The following is a 16,822-nucleotide window of genomic DNA, read 5'->3' on the forward strand; positions in this document are numbered from 1 at the left end:
AAGCGCTCTTGAGCCCTTATTTGCCTCATCACAGCAGCTGCCACCACTCTCCTACCAGGCGGCTTTCAAATCCTTTCTCCACATGTTAGTCCGGAGCACTTTTTAAAAACACAGGCACCAAAATCCTCCTTGAGACCTGTAAAGTCTATGTTTTAACATCTGCCGACTTTCCAACTCACACATCTCAGCCCGCTTCAGTTCCTGGAGTAATATACCAGGCAGTTTCTTTCTCGAGTGGGTTCCTTTTAGCATTCTGCCTTGGCTAGAATATTAATCATACTGTTTAATTGTTTACTTATTATTCACCAACTACATTTTAAATCCACAAGAACCTGGGCCCTGTCAATATTTGTCATCATTGAAAACCCTGATTCCTGTACAGTGTTTGGCCTGTAGATACTCAGCATTTATTGAATAAGTGACTGAAATGATTGGCTTTAGCTCGTTTGTTAATTCAGCAAGCTTTGAGCAGCCCTTGTTTGTATTGTATATGTTTAACACATAGTTTGCAAAGCACTGACAAGTAAGTTGTATTATTTAATCATGATGAGCCTATTTAATGGCAAGTCACACAAAAATAAACAAAGTCCCTTTCTTTGAAGTGCTCACATCCCAGTGAAGGAGGCATCTGTGTACCACTTGTCATGAAAGAACACCTCTAAGTCTGCCAAAGGGTGACAGAAAGGGCTCACTTCCCAGAGGCATGTGGCAGAAGCAGAAATCTGAGGGGGACGTTGAAAGGGTATCCTAAACAGAAGAAATAGGTTGTGCAACAGCTTGGGAGCATTAAAAAACAAGTCATGCTATGTTAGGTTTGTTGGACTTTAAGTTGCATGGGGAGGATAGAAGGGGTAGGTTGTACCAGCCTGAGTTTTTTTTTTTAAGATTTATTTATGCATACAGAACTGGGGTACAGGCCAGAGGTGCAGGGCATTGAGAACAGATTGATGGACGAAGCGCACTGCTGAGGGGAGCAGCAGGATGATCAGGAGAGGTCTGCCATACTATGTGGGTCACTTCCGGGGGCTGGGGATCGAATTGCACTGAAGGGGCTGCGGCCAGCTTGCAGTGCTGCGTCCTACCCCGTTGCACCACCAGGGAGGGCCAGCTTGAGACTTTAAGTGGCATTCTTGAAATAACCCTGTGAGAAGACAGGGTAGACACAGTACCATTTTACAAGTGACAACTGAGGTTCAGGTTCCTTATAGAGTAAGTGGCAAGACCAGGATTACAACCCAGCTCTGACTCCCTCTGCCCTAAGGTTGGCACTTATTATGGTGCCAGGTTGGAGGGGCCAGGTAAGACTCAGACTTACTCTCTGGCAACTATGTTACCATCTCCCTATCCTGGACTCCAGATCCAAAAGTTTCTGCAGCAAGCCCAGAGGGGGCCTGTGGTCAAGGAGAGAGAGGGGGCTCTGGTCAGCCTTCGTCGAGGTTTGCAGCACCCGGAGACACAGAAGACCTTCATCAGGTCAGTGGGTGGTGTGTTGGTGGTTGTGTTCTGAGCAGGAGTCCAGGAGGGACGGGCCACAGGCTGAACAGGACATGGTGCTCACTTCTTTAGGCTGGAGGGCAGCATGCGCACCCTGGTCGGGCTCCTGACTAGCAACCAGGCCCTGTTGCAGCTTGAGGCAGCTCGGTGCCTTCATGAGCTCTCTCACTCAGAGCAGCCTGCAGTAGCCGAGGCCTGCCTGCCAGCCACTTCCTACCTCCTCACCTTCCTCTCTGGTTACAGCGCAGACTTTATAGTAAGTCTTTTCCCTTCTTACCCGGGATTTTAAAATTGTGTTTTGGGTCGTTTGAGCCAGCAGGTTGGGGGAGGAAGGCAACCAAGTTTCCCTGATGCCCATAGCCATGTGTGGACCCATCACATCTCACTCCCTGTGCCCAACCTGTGGGACGAGGCTGTTCCATCTTCCCTTCCCTGGCCAGAAATGGCCAACCCCAGGACTTGTGTGTCCATCCTCAGGAGCTCTGTTTGTATACACTGGGTAACCTGATTGTGGAGAGCGAGACCGTAAGGAAGCAGCTCCTGCCACAGGGCATTGTTCCAGCCTTGGCTGCCTGCATCCAGGTGAGTAGCTGCCTGGAATCCCTGAGCAACCCTTTTAACCTCATACGTGCCGCCCCGGCTTTGGGTAGGTAACTCCGGCCCCTGCCCCGTGCTAGAGGGTTGAGCCTCAGGAAATCTTACGGCCCAGCTACTGGCGTCAGATCCCTGCACTATTCCTAGTCCCCCCACCTGTCTGTGCTGGAAGCCCTTGGATACGCCTTGTCCCAGCTTCTGCAGGCTAAGGAAGCTCCAGAGAGCATCATCCCGTAAGTAAAGTTGTGCCTCCACATGTGCCGGCGGGGTGGCTCTTGGACGCCTCAGCGAGTCTGGTTTCCAGAGCTGACACATTTTAGCTCCATGTGTGTGGCTGGGAAAGGCTTTGAATTTGGATACTTTGCCACCTGCTGCTAGGGCTTGTGGTTCCTACTCACAGCTCTGCTTCTGCCGGCAGCTCAGTTCTAGGCTCCACTCTCCCCCAGCACATGCTGCAGCTGTTGCAACCTGGCCCAAAGCTGAGCCCTGGGGTCGCTGTGGAGTTTGCCTGGTGCCTTCACTACATCATCTGCAGGTAACACAGGCCTGTGGAGAACGTGCCACACTCCCCCTGGGGCTCCTCCATGACAGGGAGTGTAGGCTTCTAGGATGGCTGTCAATTTTTTTTTCATTCCATGTTCTTCTTTCTTTCTGGAGGCCAGAAATCTCAGACTTAGGCCATTTGCTTATTGTGACTGCTTTCTGTCGCCCAGTCAGGTCAACAATGAGCTCCTCATCACCCAAGGGGCTCTCGCCACTCTGGGGCTGCTGCTGCTGGACTTGGCCGGGGCTGTCCAGAGAACAGAGGGTGCAGGATTGGAGCTGGTAGGTCAAAAGGACAGATCAAGATCTGGATAGCCTTTCACACCTTCCTCCTTACATTGACTCTTAGCTTGTCTTTGTAGTTGGCATGTCCTGTACTTCGGTGTCTTAGCAACCTGCTGACAGAGGCGGCAGTGGGGGCTGCAGGTGGACAGATGCAGTTTGGAGACGAGCGTGTTGTGGCGGCCTTGTTTATACTTCTGCAGTTCTTCCTCCAGACACAGCCCAGCCTGCTCCCTGAGGGCCTCTGGCTCCTTAACAACCTCACAGGTATGCCTAGATGGTGGGAAGACCTCCCCAGGGTTGGGTTGAGGTGGGGAGGGCTGGGAGAGGGTGCGGCACTTTCAGGCCACTTGAGGGACTTCCCCCCGACATTTCCCCTTTCAGCAAACAGTCCTAGTTTGTGTACCTCCCTGCTCTCCCTGGATCTCATCGAGCCCCTCTTGCAGTTGTTGCCAGTATCTAATGTGGTGAGCGTACTGGTAGGTATTAGGGTCACTTGGGAGACCAAAGGTGTAAACAGTGTGACAGGCCTGTAAACAGTGGGACAGGCCTGACCCCTTAGAAGAGCCTGCGCTGAGAGCTGGCAGGTGGGGTGATAGGGTCTGTAAACTAGTTAATTGCTAACCTTGGGAAAATCAGCTAGCCAGTTTAAGCTTTACTTTCCACGTTCGTTAATTGGGAATTGTAACCCTGGGGGTTGTTGTGGTTCAGGGGAATACGCATATACAGGTGACTGGCATGGGACCTGGACATGTATTTTAGCTGTCATTACACTCGTTGGTTTTCATCCTCTGTGGGGACTGTCTGCAGGTACTCACAGTTCTGTGCAATGTTGCAGAGAAGGGTCCTGCTTACTGCCGGCATATGTGGCCAGGGCCCCTGCTCCCCGCCTTGCTGGGCATGCTAGCCTCCTCTGACACTGAAGTAGTAGGCCAGAGTCTGGAGCTGCTGCAACTGCTGTTCCTCTATAGGCCAGAGGTGGGTGTCTGCCCCCACCTACCCCCCAGTCCTCACCATGGCCTGTTTCCTTGGATCTTAATTTGAGTCACTCCTCTGGTCCTGGCTATCCTATGTGGGCGTTTGCTCAAAACCTCCACCCTCCTATTGGGAGTGTATTCTCTTCCAAGAATAGGTGGGCTAACCTTAAGGCTGTGGAAATTGTTAGAGCATAGGGACCCAGGTGTTGATCCTTTCCTTTCCTGCTCTCAGGCTGCCCAGGACTTCTACCAACAGTCAGGGCTGCAGGCCTTGGAAAAGCATGAGGTGGTGGCAGAGCTCCAAGATCGTGTGCGTGCTCTCCAGCAGAGAGCTCTTCAGGAGTGACCTGGCTTCTTGATGACACTACCTACATGCCTCATCCTCGCCACCCTGTCCTTCCTTGCCATGGAGTCCTCTCTGGGGATTTACAGCCATAAAGAGGTCTCATATTCTCTGCTCCACACCTAAACCTAACTGGGATCTCATTCATCTAGCACTGTCCAGCCAGGAAGGCCTGAGGAAACTGTGGTCTACTTTTTCCTTGAATCTTCTTTTTCTTTTCCTATCTTTTTCTTTTACTTCACAGCTGATGACTTTTGACGGGAGAGAATAAAGTTTTATTTTTATAATAAGCTGCTTTCCCTCTGTAGTTACAGTAAGGGGTAGAGGGTGGAGGGAGAAAAAGAACATGCTGAGACAGTCTCTTACACATAAGCTTTATGGAGGACTGGAGAATACATTCATCCACACTGTACTCAGTCCAGCAGTGCCCAGGCTGTGGGGCTGTTCAGTGGAAGCTTCAGGGTTTGCCACTTAGTGCGTTCTCCAGGGCTCTCATTACCTGATCAGCATTGAAATTGTTCAAGGAGACATGATTCTCTTGGCCAAATGCTGAAGAGAGAAAAAAAGTGACTAAGTATCTACTCAGCCTTGTGGGACTGCCAAAGTATAAGAGATCTTTAACTTTCAGTCTTGTTAGGATTAGACGGGTAGTAAAGAGATGTGAAAAGTTAGATTTTGTTTGCCTAGAACATAATCAGCGGGTCTCAAACACATATAGGAAACACAAATCCAACTAGAATTTTGGCAGCCTCTGGTGACCAGCGGGAAGGAAGGTGTTTTAGCCAAGTTCTTAGGCATGATTGACACTGAAACTACTGAAAAACATTGAATGGGCCCAGGCTTCTGGGTGCCCATTCTATGGCTCACAGTCCATCTGGTATAATACATTGGAATGATCTGAGTCCATCTCCCACTACTCAAAACAATTAGTGCATGACATGAACAGGTAGCCTCTGTTAGAAACAATCTACTCTCAGACATTCCAAGGCAAGGTGTAGTTAAAGGTCATTGTTACAATACCATCATTCACTAAATATATTTACTACAAGTCAGTTATGTACCATAACTATTTTCTGACAGTGGCAAACTGAAATAAGGTAATTTCAAAAAAGAACTACAGGGAATGTTACATAAGGGAATGCCTTTTTGAGGAGGCAAGATAGAAGGTGAGACCTAAACAACAAGGTGTCAGCCATGGAGATACAGCAGAAGAGCACGCTAGGAATATGGAAACAAATGTAACGGCTTAGTTCCGTTACTGCTTAGCTACATAAAGTGCCGCGTTCCTCCCATTCTTAATTCAGCCTTCTAATCTCTAGAATGAGAAAAAAGATGAATGCAATTTAGGCAGAAAAGCACTCAGAACTGCACCTACCATTAACTACTCAACAAAGAGTTACTAGTTTAGGTTTTTATTATTAAAATTCTCACCCTCTACCCGAACCAGCACGTCTTAATTTGGAAGGCTCGATATTGAAAGGAATTATTGATCACCGTTTCTTTTCTCTTACTTGAAATCTTTTGATTTGCAAATAGCAACTCCTGGTCCCTACGTAGGGCCGGGCCAGCCGCCAAGCAGATTTTACCAGGGACACAAAACACCCCATAAGCTTGCGATGTATGTGTCCTTACGGGGAACAAGGGCAAAAGAAAGGCCGAACTCCGAGGTCCAGTCTCTCGACAGGAGTCTGCATGACCTTGGGCCACGGACTCTCAAACACTGTTCCCCAGCGAGGTCCTGGACCCCCCAGCATCCCGCGCTCACCGTAGCGGGCCCAGAGTTTGGGCTGCACATCTGAGCACTCGCGGATCAGAATGGGCAGGTCCGGGTTTGCCTTCTTCAGCTCCACATAGCGTTTCTCGATGAAGTCCCTGCGGGGTCAGAGAAAGCGCGGCTCTGTGAAGTGATGAGACCGCCACCATGGAGGTAGAGGGCAAGACCCGGGAGGCGCAACCCCGCCCACCTCACCACGCCGCGCCTCACCTGACGCCTTGGCTGCTGGGCGAGCGCTGACACAAGTGGATGCGAATCTCCCGCAGGGCCCGGACCCCTCGACTTCCCGCGGCCGCCGCCATGTCTGTTGGGCCCTAAGCCCCGCCCACCCTCGGCTTTCCGGCCAACTCCTCCAGTCGAAACAGTGGCGGGCCCTCTGGCCTCCGCGATAGGTTGGTTGGCGACAGGGGGCGGGACAAAGGTTAGCCAATGCCATAAAAGTAATGCCAGGGCTGCCTCCGGTTTCTCCGCAGCGGGGTAGGGGCTGCGGAAGGGTAGCAGGGCGCAAGGCACTGTGGGTTGTTTCCTGAGGTGCATTGTGGGGGAGATTCCTGTCGCCGCTGTGTTGTTGTTGGAGATTCAGCTTTTGCTGGCGTCGAAAGACCGCGGACAAAATGCCGGAGCGAGATAGTAAGGCTTGGGTCATACGCCCTTTCTTGCTCGAAGATCTTTTTTGGCTTCAGAACTTGAACCCGTTGTGACTTGTGACGTGTGTAGCCTGGCGAAGCCGTAGGGTCCCCAGTAAGGCCGGGTCGCCCCACTTTCGGTCTCAAAGCTTGAACCCTGCCCCAAGTGACGACAGGAGTTTTTTTTAATCTTCGAAACCATTCTTCCTCTATCCTCTCCTTTAATCGTGAATTGCTCCAATATGTCTTATCGTCAGATGTCATCTTCGGGACATCATTTGTGCACCCCAGTGCACAAGCTCAGGGCATGTCAGGAGGCTTCCACCGCTCCTAGTGTTTTCCCACTAAAGCGCTTACTACGTTGCATTGTCACAGTCGATGTTCTTGCCTTTTTTCTTCACTAGAACTGTGAGCATTTGACAGGAAAATACATCTGTATTAATTCACTTCTCTGACTCCACCTTTTGCACAGGATTATTATGACACCAAAGAGTTTAAGTTACTATCCATTCTTTTTCTTAGGCGAGCCCTTCTCCAATCCTTTGGCTCCAGATGGCCACGATGTGGACGATCCTCATTCCTTCCACCAGTGAGTGTTTGTGTGTAGGGCCTTGGGAATGAGTTGGGCAGTGAGTAGAAACAGTGGTGGTGGTGAAAGAATTTTGTGTAATTTGTGTGTGTGTGTAGAAGAACTGAGGTATAGGCCAGAGGTGGGGGCTGGGCCTGTGACAGGAGTCACCAGGGACAGTAAATCCAGCTGCACAAGTGGATTTACTGAAATACACTGCCGAGGGGAGCAGCCTGCATTTCTAGAGAAGTCAGCTGAGCCATATATGGGTTAGCTCCTGGCTGGGGGTTGAACTCAGGCTGCAGAGGTGATAGTGCTGAGACTTAAGCCATAGGCTACCAAGGAGGCCTGGTTTTTATTATTTTTTTAAAGACTTATTTATTCATGGGCCCTCCCTGGTGGCTCAATGGGTTAGGACACAGCACTGCAAGCTGTTGGCAGCCACCTCAGTGTAATTTTGATCCCAGCCTGGAAGGTGACCCACATGGTGCAGCAGACCTCTCCTGACATGCCTGCTGCTCCCCTCAGCAGTATACTTCCTCGATGCCTATTCTGCTTCCCAGTTTGTCTCTGGGGAAGCCTCTCACTTCCCCTCCACCTCTGGCCTGTACCCCAGTTCTTTTTTTTTTAAGATTTATTTATTTATGCATACACAACTGCGGTACAGGCCAGAGGTGCAGGGGCAGTGAGAGGCTTCCCCAGAGACAGAACGAGGAGCAGAATTGGCAGGGGAGCAGTGTGCAAGACAGGAAAGGTCGTTTGTGCCATGTGGGTCAGCTCCCTGGCAAGGGATCGAACTGTGCTAAAGCAGCTGTGGTTAGTTTCTGAGTGCTGCGCTTTAACCCATTGTGCAACCAGGTGGGCCTGGTGTTTATTATTTTTAAAGCTACAGTTGAGCCTGCTTTATTGGCCTTGTACATAGATGCCAGCAACTTGCCAGGCTGAGTGTATGTGACGAGTTGCTGGGTCTTAGTATATATATCACTTAAATTTTGAAAAATACTGCCAAAGTGCCTTACAAATTGGCTATTCTGGATTTATATTCTCATCAGTAGGATGAAAGTACTCATTTCCCATATTTCTTCATACTTTTGATTTCTCAAATTCTAATTGTTAATAATCTGGTGCATTAAAGGTAGTATGTCTTTTAATTTGTATCTCCCTGATTTTTAGTAATCATGTTTTTTACATTTTCATTTCCTAATTAATATTGTATACAATTTTTTAATTTTTAAATCATTTCCTTTTAGGTCCAAACTCACCAATGAAGACTTCAGGAAACTTCTTATGACCCCAAGGGCTGCACCTACCTCTGCACCACCCTCTAAGTCACGTCACCATGAGTAAGTTCTGGGGAGATTCTACCTGTTAGCCGTCTCCTCACAGAAAATCTGCTCAACTAGGTGTCTAAGAAACTGGATGGCTAGTTCTTTTTTGATACCTGTTGTTCTGACTTTTGTTCTGTATATTAGAGTACCAATGAGGAATGTGATGCCCTATAATCTCCCTTTTTGTCAAAATATGTTCCATGGACAGTTTGCAGTAGAGTTAGTGTTGTTGCTTAAATGGGCAGATTTCTGAATCCTTTTCAGCTTCACAGACTCAGTGTCTGGGGCAGATAGTTGAGGATATATAATTTTAATAGTTCCTCAGGTGCTTGTGATGCTTTCTAAAGCTTTAGAATTACTTACTTGCAAATTCTGATATGAATATCTGCTTGCCTGATTGAAACTGTTGCTTGTGGTAGTATTTTAGGTGTTTCTTCAGTTTTCAGAGCCGCTTCTTAAGATTGTGGCAATATTGTGCTATCATTGAATTTCTTTCTCTCTTAGGATGCCAAGAGAGTATAATGAAGATGAAGACCCAGCTGCCCGAAGGAGAAAAAAGAAAAGGTGAAGGATGGAGCAGTGTTGGGTCTTAAGGTCGATAGTGTCGGGAGGATAGGACAAGTTATAAGGGTAGAAATTAAAGTATTTTTTGATTGGCTTGAGGGTCCCTGTTCTCTTAGTGGAGAGGAGCGCTATGTCAAATGATGTCACAGGGCTTTGGTGTCAATCTGTGGTGTCTTAATGATCTTCACCACTTATTGGCTGGATAACCTTGGGCATTTTCTCAGATTGTCATGATCACTGCAACAGTACAGATAAGAGCTTAGCAGGGCTGGGCATGTAGTAACCATTCAGTACATTTCGGCTGTCATCACTGTCATCCTTCTTGTGACACTAAACTTTTAAGACCTGGTACTCTGCTTTTCCTCTCTCTGGAGGTGGCAGACCAGAAGGAATGATATCCTTTCAGAAGATGCTAAAAATCCAGGTGACTTCTTGGTTGCTGTATGGAGAAATCCCACGGCTAGAGACTCAGTAATGTAGCGTTGAGTGGCATTAAAGGGTTCCTAAATGACACATGGAGTGTCCCCTAATGGCACTGGAATAGTGTGTTTGAGTTGGAAGATGCTGAAGGTTTGCTTTCAAATATTAAGAAGTGGCCTGTCGATCAGCCATGGCACAGATGAGCTTCCACCATAGAGAGATGGCCGAAGGGATGGCAGAACAAGCAGGAACCATCTGACTTTAGGGTAGTGACTGGTGAGCCTTACACTTTTGCTTTTGTCTGGTCACAGTTACTATGCCAAGCTTCGACAACAAGAAATTGAGAGAGAAAGAGAGCTGGCAGAGAAGTACCGGGACCGTGCCAAGGAACGACGAGATGGTGTGAACAAAGATTATGAGGAAACTGAGCTGATCAGCACCACAGCTAACTACAGGGCTGTGGGCCCCACTGCTGAGGCGTGAGTGCCAGTGGGGCCAGGACTTGGCCCTGAGCCTCCAAGAGTCATACAGTCACAACACAAACTCTTTCTCAGACTTCTCCCTGGTCTGGAGCCCATTTCAGGAGGCACTTGCCACCCACAAGGAGTTGTTCTAATGTGGCTTCTTTCACTGTACAGGGACAAATCAGCTGCAGAGAAGAGAAGACAGTTGATCCAGGAGTCCAAATTCTTGGGTGGTGACATGGAACATACCCATTTGGTGAAAGGCTTAGATTTTGCTCTGCTTCAAAAGGTGAGTCTGGGTGGGTGATTGAAAAATGGTGCTAGAATGCTGAATGCTCATTAATGAACTTAGAGGAGTGAGAGTGCTTTTTTTTTTTTTAAGATTTATTTTTATTTACTTATGCATACAAGAACTGGGGTGTAGACCAGAGGTGCAGGGGAGTGGGGGGCAGGATTCACCAGAGACGGAGTGGGGAGCAGAACAGGCAGCTCTACTGAAATACACTGCTGAGGGGAGCAGTGGGCGAGATAGAGGTCTGCTGCACTGTGTGGGTCAGCTCCCTGGCTGGGGATCAAACTCGTGCTGCAGTGGCTACAGATAGCTTGACAGTGCTGAGAGTTAACCCCTTGCTCCACCAGGGAGGCCCCAAGACTACTTTTGGTTCAGGCCATCTGAAAGGACCAACAGTGGCCCTTCTGCTTATCATCCCATCTGAAAGGACCAACAGTGGCCCTTCTGCTTATCATCCTTTGAGTCTCAATTTTGTTTTCTTGGGAAGACCCTCCCTGACTACCTTCCCTGATTACCAGTTATGGTTCAGTCCCCCCATCCTTACTTCCCACTTCCTGCATTCTTGCAAAGCTTTTCTGCTTTATTTATAGCAGTTATTGTAGTTAGATATTTGTTTAATTTGTTTCTCCTGTTGTAAGCTGCATTCTTACTAAATGGCACAATGTGGTACAGTGGTAGTTAGTAAATATATGAACCATGAAAAACGCCTTAACACTACTTGCTTTCCTATTAGGTACGAGCTGAGATTGCCAGCAAGGAGAAAGAGGAGGAAGAATTGATGGAAAAGCCCCAGAAGGAAACCAAGTAAGTAAAGGTCGGGGAGAGCTGGAGAGTTAAGGAAGTCTCCCTGGAGCGTTTAGGAGGTGGTGCCTAATGCAGGGACATATTTAACAACAACAAAATGTTGTCTTTCCAGGAAAGACGAGGATCCTGAGAATAAAATTGAATTTAAGACCCGTTTGGGTGAGTACAGTTTCTGCATATTGACTGCATTCCAGGTGAAATTATAGAGAATTTGGGCATGATTTACTTTACTTTTTCCTCAACCTTCATTCCCCTCTTTTGTTCTCAAGCCAGCTGTTTTCTATAAAACACTGATAGAACTCAACATATAGATTTAGTTATTTTGTATATGCTATTAATGTGTCCTCAGTTAAGTTGGAAGCACTTTCAGATTGGGGCTTATACATTAAGGGAGGTAATGATTAAAAATCAGTAATTTCCAGTCAGAGAGACCTAGGTGTGAATCATATAGGTGAAAGCATATTAGGTGTGTTATTTCAGGCAATTAAATTTGCTTCTTAGGACCTGTTTGTCCGTCTGCACAAATGGAGTAAAAGTTAACCTCTTGGGGTTATTGGGACAAAGAGAAATAATATTTCTAATGTGTCTGTCTTACTGAGCATGTAATAGAGCTGTTTTTCCCCATCGTTGATATTTAAACTTAATCTATTTCTTTCTCATACATCTTTTTTTGTAAAGATTTACTTATTTATTCAGACAAAACTGGGGTACAGGCCAGAGGTACAGGGGTGTCGAGAGGGTTCACCAGAGACAGAGTGGGGAGCAGAACAGGTAGATTGACTAAAATCCACAGAGGAGTGGCAGGCGGGTCAGGAGTGGTCTTCCATGCCATGTGGGTCAGCTCCCTGGCTGGGGATTGAACTTGTGCTGCAGTGGCTGTGGAAAGCTTCATAGTCTGTCTTTTAAATAAATCATTGCGCCATCAGGGAGGGCCCTCTTTCTCACATATCTAGTACCATGCTAAATACATAGTGTCTGGGGCTATGTAGAAGAGCTGATCTAGTGCAGGCTTTGGAATTAGACTTCCTGAGTCCTGTTGTTTGTTCTGTCATTTGATAGCCATATGAGTTTTGACTAATCACTTAACGCTCAACCTCACTATTCTTATTAAGAGAAAGGTTCAATGAAGGAAGCAGGTCATGCCTGGCAGTTGGCACGGTGGCCGGGTTAGAGTCAGCTTTTAGTAGCTAGGCTGTTAGGCGAAGTTCTCATTGCTGCACTTCCTGTTTCTAGGCCGCAACGTTTACCGCATGCTTTTCAAGAGCAAAGCATATGAGCGGAACGAGCTGTTCCTGCCGGGCCGTATGGCTTATGTGGTAGACCTGGATGATGAGTACGCTGACACGGACATCCCCACAACGCTTATTCGCAGCAAGGCCGATTGCCCCACCATGGAGGTGAGTGACCTGGGTCCTCAAAGCCTGTGACGTGAACCTTTCTGAACGTTAAATCCATCACCAGGGCCTATTTTTTACCTCTCAAATATCAGTTGAATCTATCACTGTTATCTATTTCTAATACTATTCCAGTCTCAACCATCTAGTCCCTTCGGAACTATTAAAAGAGTCCTAATTGGTTTCCCTAACCCGACTCTGGTTTCCTCCTGGTGTGTTATAAATGGATTGAGGTATAATTCACATATCATATATATTATGATACCTTTTATAATAGTATACATCCAGCGGCATTCAGTACATTCTTAGATTTGTGCAACTATCACCATAATCATTAAAACATTTTTATCACCTTAAAAAGAAAGTTTGTACTTTAGCTACCATCCTACCAGTCTCCGCAATCCCTTTTTCACTTCGGGTTTTAGACATCATCAGAATGATCATTTCAGAGCTTGAATTTTTCTCTCTTGACAGTTGGGAAACTTTCAGTGGTTTCTCATTGTTAGGACAAAGCAAAATGTTTTTTTTTTTAAAGATTTATTTATTTGTGCATACAGAACTGGGGTACAGGCCAGAGGCTCAGGGGTGGTGAGAGGCTTCACCAGAGACAGAGTGGGGAGCAGAACAGGCAGATCGACGAAGTACACTGCTGAGGGGAGCAGTGGGCGGGTCAGGAGAGGTCTGGCTCGCCATGTGGTCTCCTCCGGGGCAGGCGGCAGGCGGGAATCGAACTCATGCGGAAGTGGCTTCAGATTCTCAGTGCTGTGCTTTAACCCGCTGCGCCACCAGGGAGGGCCCAAAGCAAAATGTTTTATGTGGCCTATGAATTTGGCCTCTCCAGCCACTTTCTATTGTGCTTTGTTTGTACTGTAGTTTTGTAGCTTTTTGAATGTAGATTTATTATGATTTTTTAAAAGATTTACATTTTTATGCATACAAGAACTGGGGTGCAGGCCACAGGTGTGGGGTGGAGACAGTGAGAGGATTCACCGGAGACGGATTGGGGAGCACAACAGGCAGATCGGCCGAAATACACTTCCGAGGGGACATCGGGCGAGACAGAGAGGTCTGCTGTGTCATGTGGGTTTGTTCCCTGGCCCTGGATTGAACTCATGCTGTATTGGTGGTGATAGCTGATAGCGTGGAGACGTTAACCCCCACACCTTCAGGGAGACCTGTAGATTTATTCTTGACCCAGGCCTTTGTGCAGCATGCAGTTCCATCATCAGGAATGAGCTTCTGCAGTGCCTCCTTTCCCTGTCTTTACCTAGTTACTTCTGACTTGTCCTTCAGTTTGTTAAGTAACTGAGTAATTGGAGAGTTACTTGACTCAGTATATAACATTCTTGCTTGGGACTTTCAGGCCCAGACCACTCTGACCACAAATGACATTGTCATCAGCAAGCTTACCCAGATCCTTTCCTACTTGAGGCAGGGTACCCGCAACAAGAAGCTCAAGAAGAAGGATAAAGGTAACCTATTTGGGGAGAGAAACTTTACCCCTAAAGGGGTGCTTGGGGGTGGATTCTTCTGTTTCCAGAATATTGATAAGTTCTTGGGGAGCAATAGAACATTGGCAAGGGGTTGGTTATATACAAGTTCTGTCTACTTGCCTCATCTGTGGTAGCTCTGAGGTATGAGGAGGGAGAGTCTGGTTGGCTTTTGTTTTCCCACCTTTTAAATAGAAAATATTATAAAAGGGCCTTGAGCATTGGAGATCTTGTAGAGGCTGAGTAGACTTAATTCAGTAATATTTTCTCCATTCCTCTCTTTATATTTTAGGGAAGCTGGAAGAGAAGAAACCCCCTGAAGCTGACATGAAGTATGTACCCTAGCCCCCTCACCTGGTCTGAGGGAGGAGGGGACTCTGATTGCAGTCTTGTCTTTGACATCTTGGGGAGGCCTTGTTGTTAGAATCTGACAAAAGGAAGAGGAAGTGTGTATACTCTGGTCACTACTGATCTCTGTTTTCCTAGTATATTTGAAGACATTGGGGATTATGTACCCTCCACGACTAAGACACCTCGGGACAAGGAGCGGGAGAGGTATCGGGAACGGGAGCGAGATCGCGAAAGAGACAGAGACCGTGACAGAGAACGGGAGCGAGAACGAGAACGAGATCGGGAACGGGAGCGAGACCGAGAGAGAGAGGAGGAGAAAAAGAGGCACAGCTACTTTGAAAAGCCGAAAGTAGACGATGAGGTGAGATGGCCCTGGTACAAGTGGTGGAGTGCCCATCTCCATGTCTGCCCCTCTGTTGCTGTATGATTCCTGTGGGGTGCCTAGCCGGAGTAGGAGCCATCCTGAAAACGGGGGCGTCGGGGCGGGGCTGGGTAGGCACTGATTCTGTCTTGGGGGAGGGATGTATGGGAATGCCTTGTGATAGCTCATTTCAGTTTCTCTTTTCTCTCTAGCCCATGGATGCCGACAAAGGTGGGTTATATTTACAGCATCTTGTCTTGGTTCTCAAGGTCCTAGTTGGCCCTGGACTGAGCTCAGAGCTGGTGAGGGTGGGGTTAGGGGCTTCCTGGTTCTGAGTTCCCAAAGTCTACATCTAACTTTATAGATTACAAAGATAAATCTAGAATTTACTTCATCTTCCTGGGCAGTGACATAGCATATTTGCTCTACTAGCTGTAATTCTTGTAGCTATAGGTTTCTGATGAGGCAGGTCCAGCAGATAGTCTAGACACCCTACCCATCACAACAGAGTAACTCATTATTAGTTATAATTTGATTGAACAATTTGTTAGCCGAAAGGGTTCTGTGGTTTAAAAAAAAAAATGTTATAAAAGCCGTAGATTGGAAGTATGCTGTGGAGAAGAGGATTTGAGTTTGTTGTTTTAAAGTCTAAACAGAGTTCTCTCCCTAGGACCTGCATCTGCCAAGGAGTTGATCAAATCAATCAATGAGAAGTTTGCGGGTTCTGCTGGCTGGGAAGGGACAGAATCATATCCTTTGAAAATATTCTTGTGTTCTAGAATACCTATCTTTTTTTTTTTTTTTTTTAAAGATTTATTTATTTATTTGTGCATACAGAACTGGGGTACAGGCCAGAGGCTTAGGGGCGGTGAGAGGCTTCACCAGAGACAGAGTGGGGAGCAGAACAGGCAGAATGACAAAGTATACTGCTGAGGGAAGCAGCGGGCGGGTCAGGAGGGGTCTGGCTCGCCATGTGGTCTCCTCCGGGGCAGGCGGCAGGCAGCAGGCGGGAATCGAACTCATGCGGAAGTGGCTTCAGATTCTCACTGCTGTGCTTTAACCCGCTGCGCCACCAGGGAGGGCCTAGAATACCTATCTTTAACTCCACCTGCTTCCCTGCATCCCCTTGCTCACCCCACTGCTTCACTTCTGTGCTAAATTTGACCTGGATGAGGTCATGCCTTTCCCTTTGTCGGAAAATCCATCCCAGCTCTCAGCCGTCTCCTTAAGGAGACTGTTTATGTGAGAACTACTTTCCTCCGATGCTTCCTGCTTGAAGCATCTTTATAGAAGTAGAATTTTCTTTAACAAAGCATATGCTGAAGAAGCCAGAGGACAAGAAACAACTGGGAGATTTCTTTGGAATGTCCAACAGTTATGCTGAGTGCTACCCAGCCACGTATGTGAGATCCTGCTTTAAAAAAAAAGGGGGGAGGATGGGGTGCTTAGAAAAAAAATTTCAGGGAATGATATGGGAATTTGATTTGCCTGGACATGGGGCACTTCTCACTGAAAGAACTGTCTTGTCAGACTCTGATTGGGTGGTCAAGCAGGGTAGTCATACCAGCATAGGGTCTGGGCCTATTCCGTCTGTTTACGTGTTTAATGTTGTTTCTCCTTAGGATGGATGACATGGCCGTGGACAGTGACGAGGAGGTGGATTATAGCAAAATGGACCAGGTGTGGAGGTGGAAGTGTTTGGGCAGGGGAGGCGCTCAGGAAATTACTCTTTTGCACACAGACCAAAGAGCCACGTCTCACTGGTCTTAGCCTCTCAGCTGCAGCAACAAGAGCAGCAGCATTGTGGGCTCATGGGCGGCTTACCTAGTTTAAGTCTCTGCAGCAAATGAGATTTTCCACAAAGTGCTAGGCTTTAACCTCCATCCTAGCAGGAAGCAAGCCTTTAGTGAAAGGACAGAAGGAATTGTAACATTTAGAAAATACCTGATTTTTGTTCTAACCAGGTTGAAATTTTCTTCTAAACAAGAACAAACTTCAGCAGACAATAACACCACTAATGATGAGGAATTTCTTCTTTTTCCTTTGTTCGTAGTGCCTTGCAATGATTAAGAGCGAGGTTTAATTCCATGTTGGAACATTGTTTAACCTCAGTTCTGCCTTGTTTTATTTTACTGTTTGTGTTTCACTTTTCT

At 47.2% G+C, this 16,822-nt stretch overlaps 3 protein-coding genes across 7 annotated transcripts in view; 2 read left to right on the forward strand and 1 right to left on the reverse strand.

The window, feature by feature from the left end:
- Nucleotides 1-4,500, forward strand: part of TMCO6 (transmembrane and coiled-coil domains 6) — a 5,184-nt gene extending 684 nt beyond the window's left edge. The window contains exons 3-12 of one of the 5 annotated variants that reach the window (XR_001145683.1): nt 1,358-1,473; nt 1,567-1,750; nt 1,972-2,076; nt 2,236-2,321; nt 2,507-2,623; nt 2,802-2,913; nt 2,994-3,180; nt 3,298-3,392; nt 3,752-3,891; nt 4,123-4,209. Coding sequence is in view for 4 of the 5 variants with exons in the window: in XM_004686533.2 (XP_004686590.1) it covers nt 1,358-1,473; nt 1,567-1,750; nt 1,972-2,076; nt 2,236-2,321; nt 2,507-2,623; nt 2,802-2,913; nt 2,994-3,180; nt 3,298-3,392; nt 3,724-3,891; nt 4,123-4,236 (1,284 nt within the window). In the remaining variant the exon portion in view is untranslated. Of the gene's footprint in view, nt 1-1,357; nt 1,474-1,566; nt 1,751-1,971; nt 2,077-2,235; nt 2,322-2,506; nt 2,624-2,801; nt 2,914-2,993; nt 3,181-3,297; nt 3,393-3,723; nt 3,892-4,122 lie in introns of those variants that run through there. The other 4 variants (XM_004686533.2, XM_012728040.1, XM_012728039.1 and 1 more) reach the window with 4 other exon arrangements.
- Nucleotides 4,501-4,593: 93 nt separating this feature from the next.
- On the reverse strand, nt 4,594-6,344 carry NDUFA2 (NADH dehydrogenase (ubiquinone) 1 alpha subcomplex, 2, 8kDa). Its single transcript, XM_004686534.2, has 3 exons — nt 6,218-6,344; nt 5,999-6,105; nt 4,594-4,782 (listed from the first exon to the last, which is right to left on the reverse strand). The coding sequence occupies exons 1-3, from the start codon at nt 6,307-6,309 to the stop codon at nt 4,691-4,693; spliced, it is 291 nt and encodes a 96-aa protein (XP_004686591.2). The 5' UTR covers nt 6,310-6,344; the 3' UTR covers nt 4,594-4,690.
- A 174-nt stretch (nt 6,345-6,518) lies between these two features.
- IK (IK cytokine, down-regulator of HLA II) overlaps nt 6,519-16,822 on the forward strand; it is a 12,510-nt gene continuing 2,206 nt past the window's right edge. Inside the window, exons 1-16 of the mRNA XM_004686811.2 lie at nt 6,519-6,637; nt 7,156-7,222; nt 8,452-8,544; nt 9,034-9,093; nt 9,825-9,992; nt 10,152-10,266; nt 11,003-11,073; nt 11,186-11,232; nt 12,307-12,470; nt 13,831-13,939; nt 14,250-14,289; nt 14,444-14,669; nt 14,882-14,900; nt 15,340-15,418; nt 15,988-16,068; nt 16,292-16,349. Of these exons, the coding sequence (XP_004686868.1) occupies nt 6,622-6,637; nt 7,156-7,222; nt 8,452-8,544; nt 9,034-9,093; nt 9,825-9,992; nt 10,152-10,266; nt 11,003-11,073; nt 11,186-11,232; nt 12,307-12,470; nt 13,831-13,939; nt 14,250-14,289; nt 14,444-14,669; nt 14,882-14,900; nt 15,340-15,418; nt 15,988-16,068; nt 16,292-16,349 (1,413 nt within the window). The 5' untranslated portion in view covers nt 6,519-6,621. The remainder of the gene's footprint in view (nt 6,638-7,155; nt 7,223-8,451; nt 8,545-9,033; nt 9,094-9,824; nt 9,993-10,151; nt 10,267-11,002; nt 11,074-11,185; nt 11,233-12,306; nt 12,471-13,830; nt 13,940-14,249; nt 14,290-14,443; nt 14,670-14,881; nt 14,901-15,339; nt 15,419-15,987; nt 16,069-16,291; nt 16,350-16,822) is intronic.

The sequence above is a fragment of the Condylura cristata genome, unplaced genomic scaffold (genome assembly GCF_000260355.1).
Source record: "Condylura cristata isolate star-nosed mole 26May11 unplaced genomic scaffold, ConCri1.0 scaffold00021, whole genome shotgun sequence".
In the NCBI taxonomy this organism is placed as follows: Eukaryota; Metazoa; Chordata; class Mammalia; order Eulipotyphla; family Talpidae; genus Condylura; species Condylura cristata.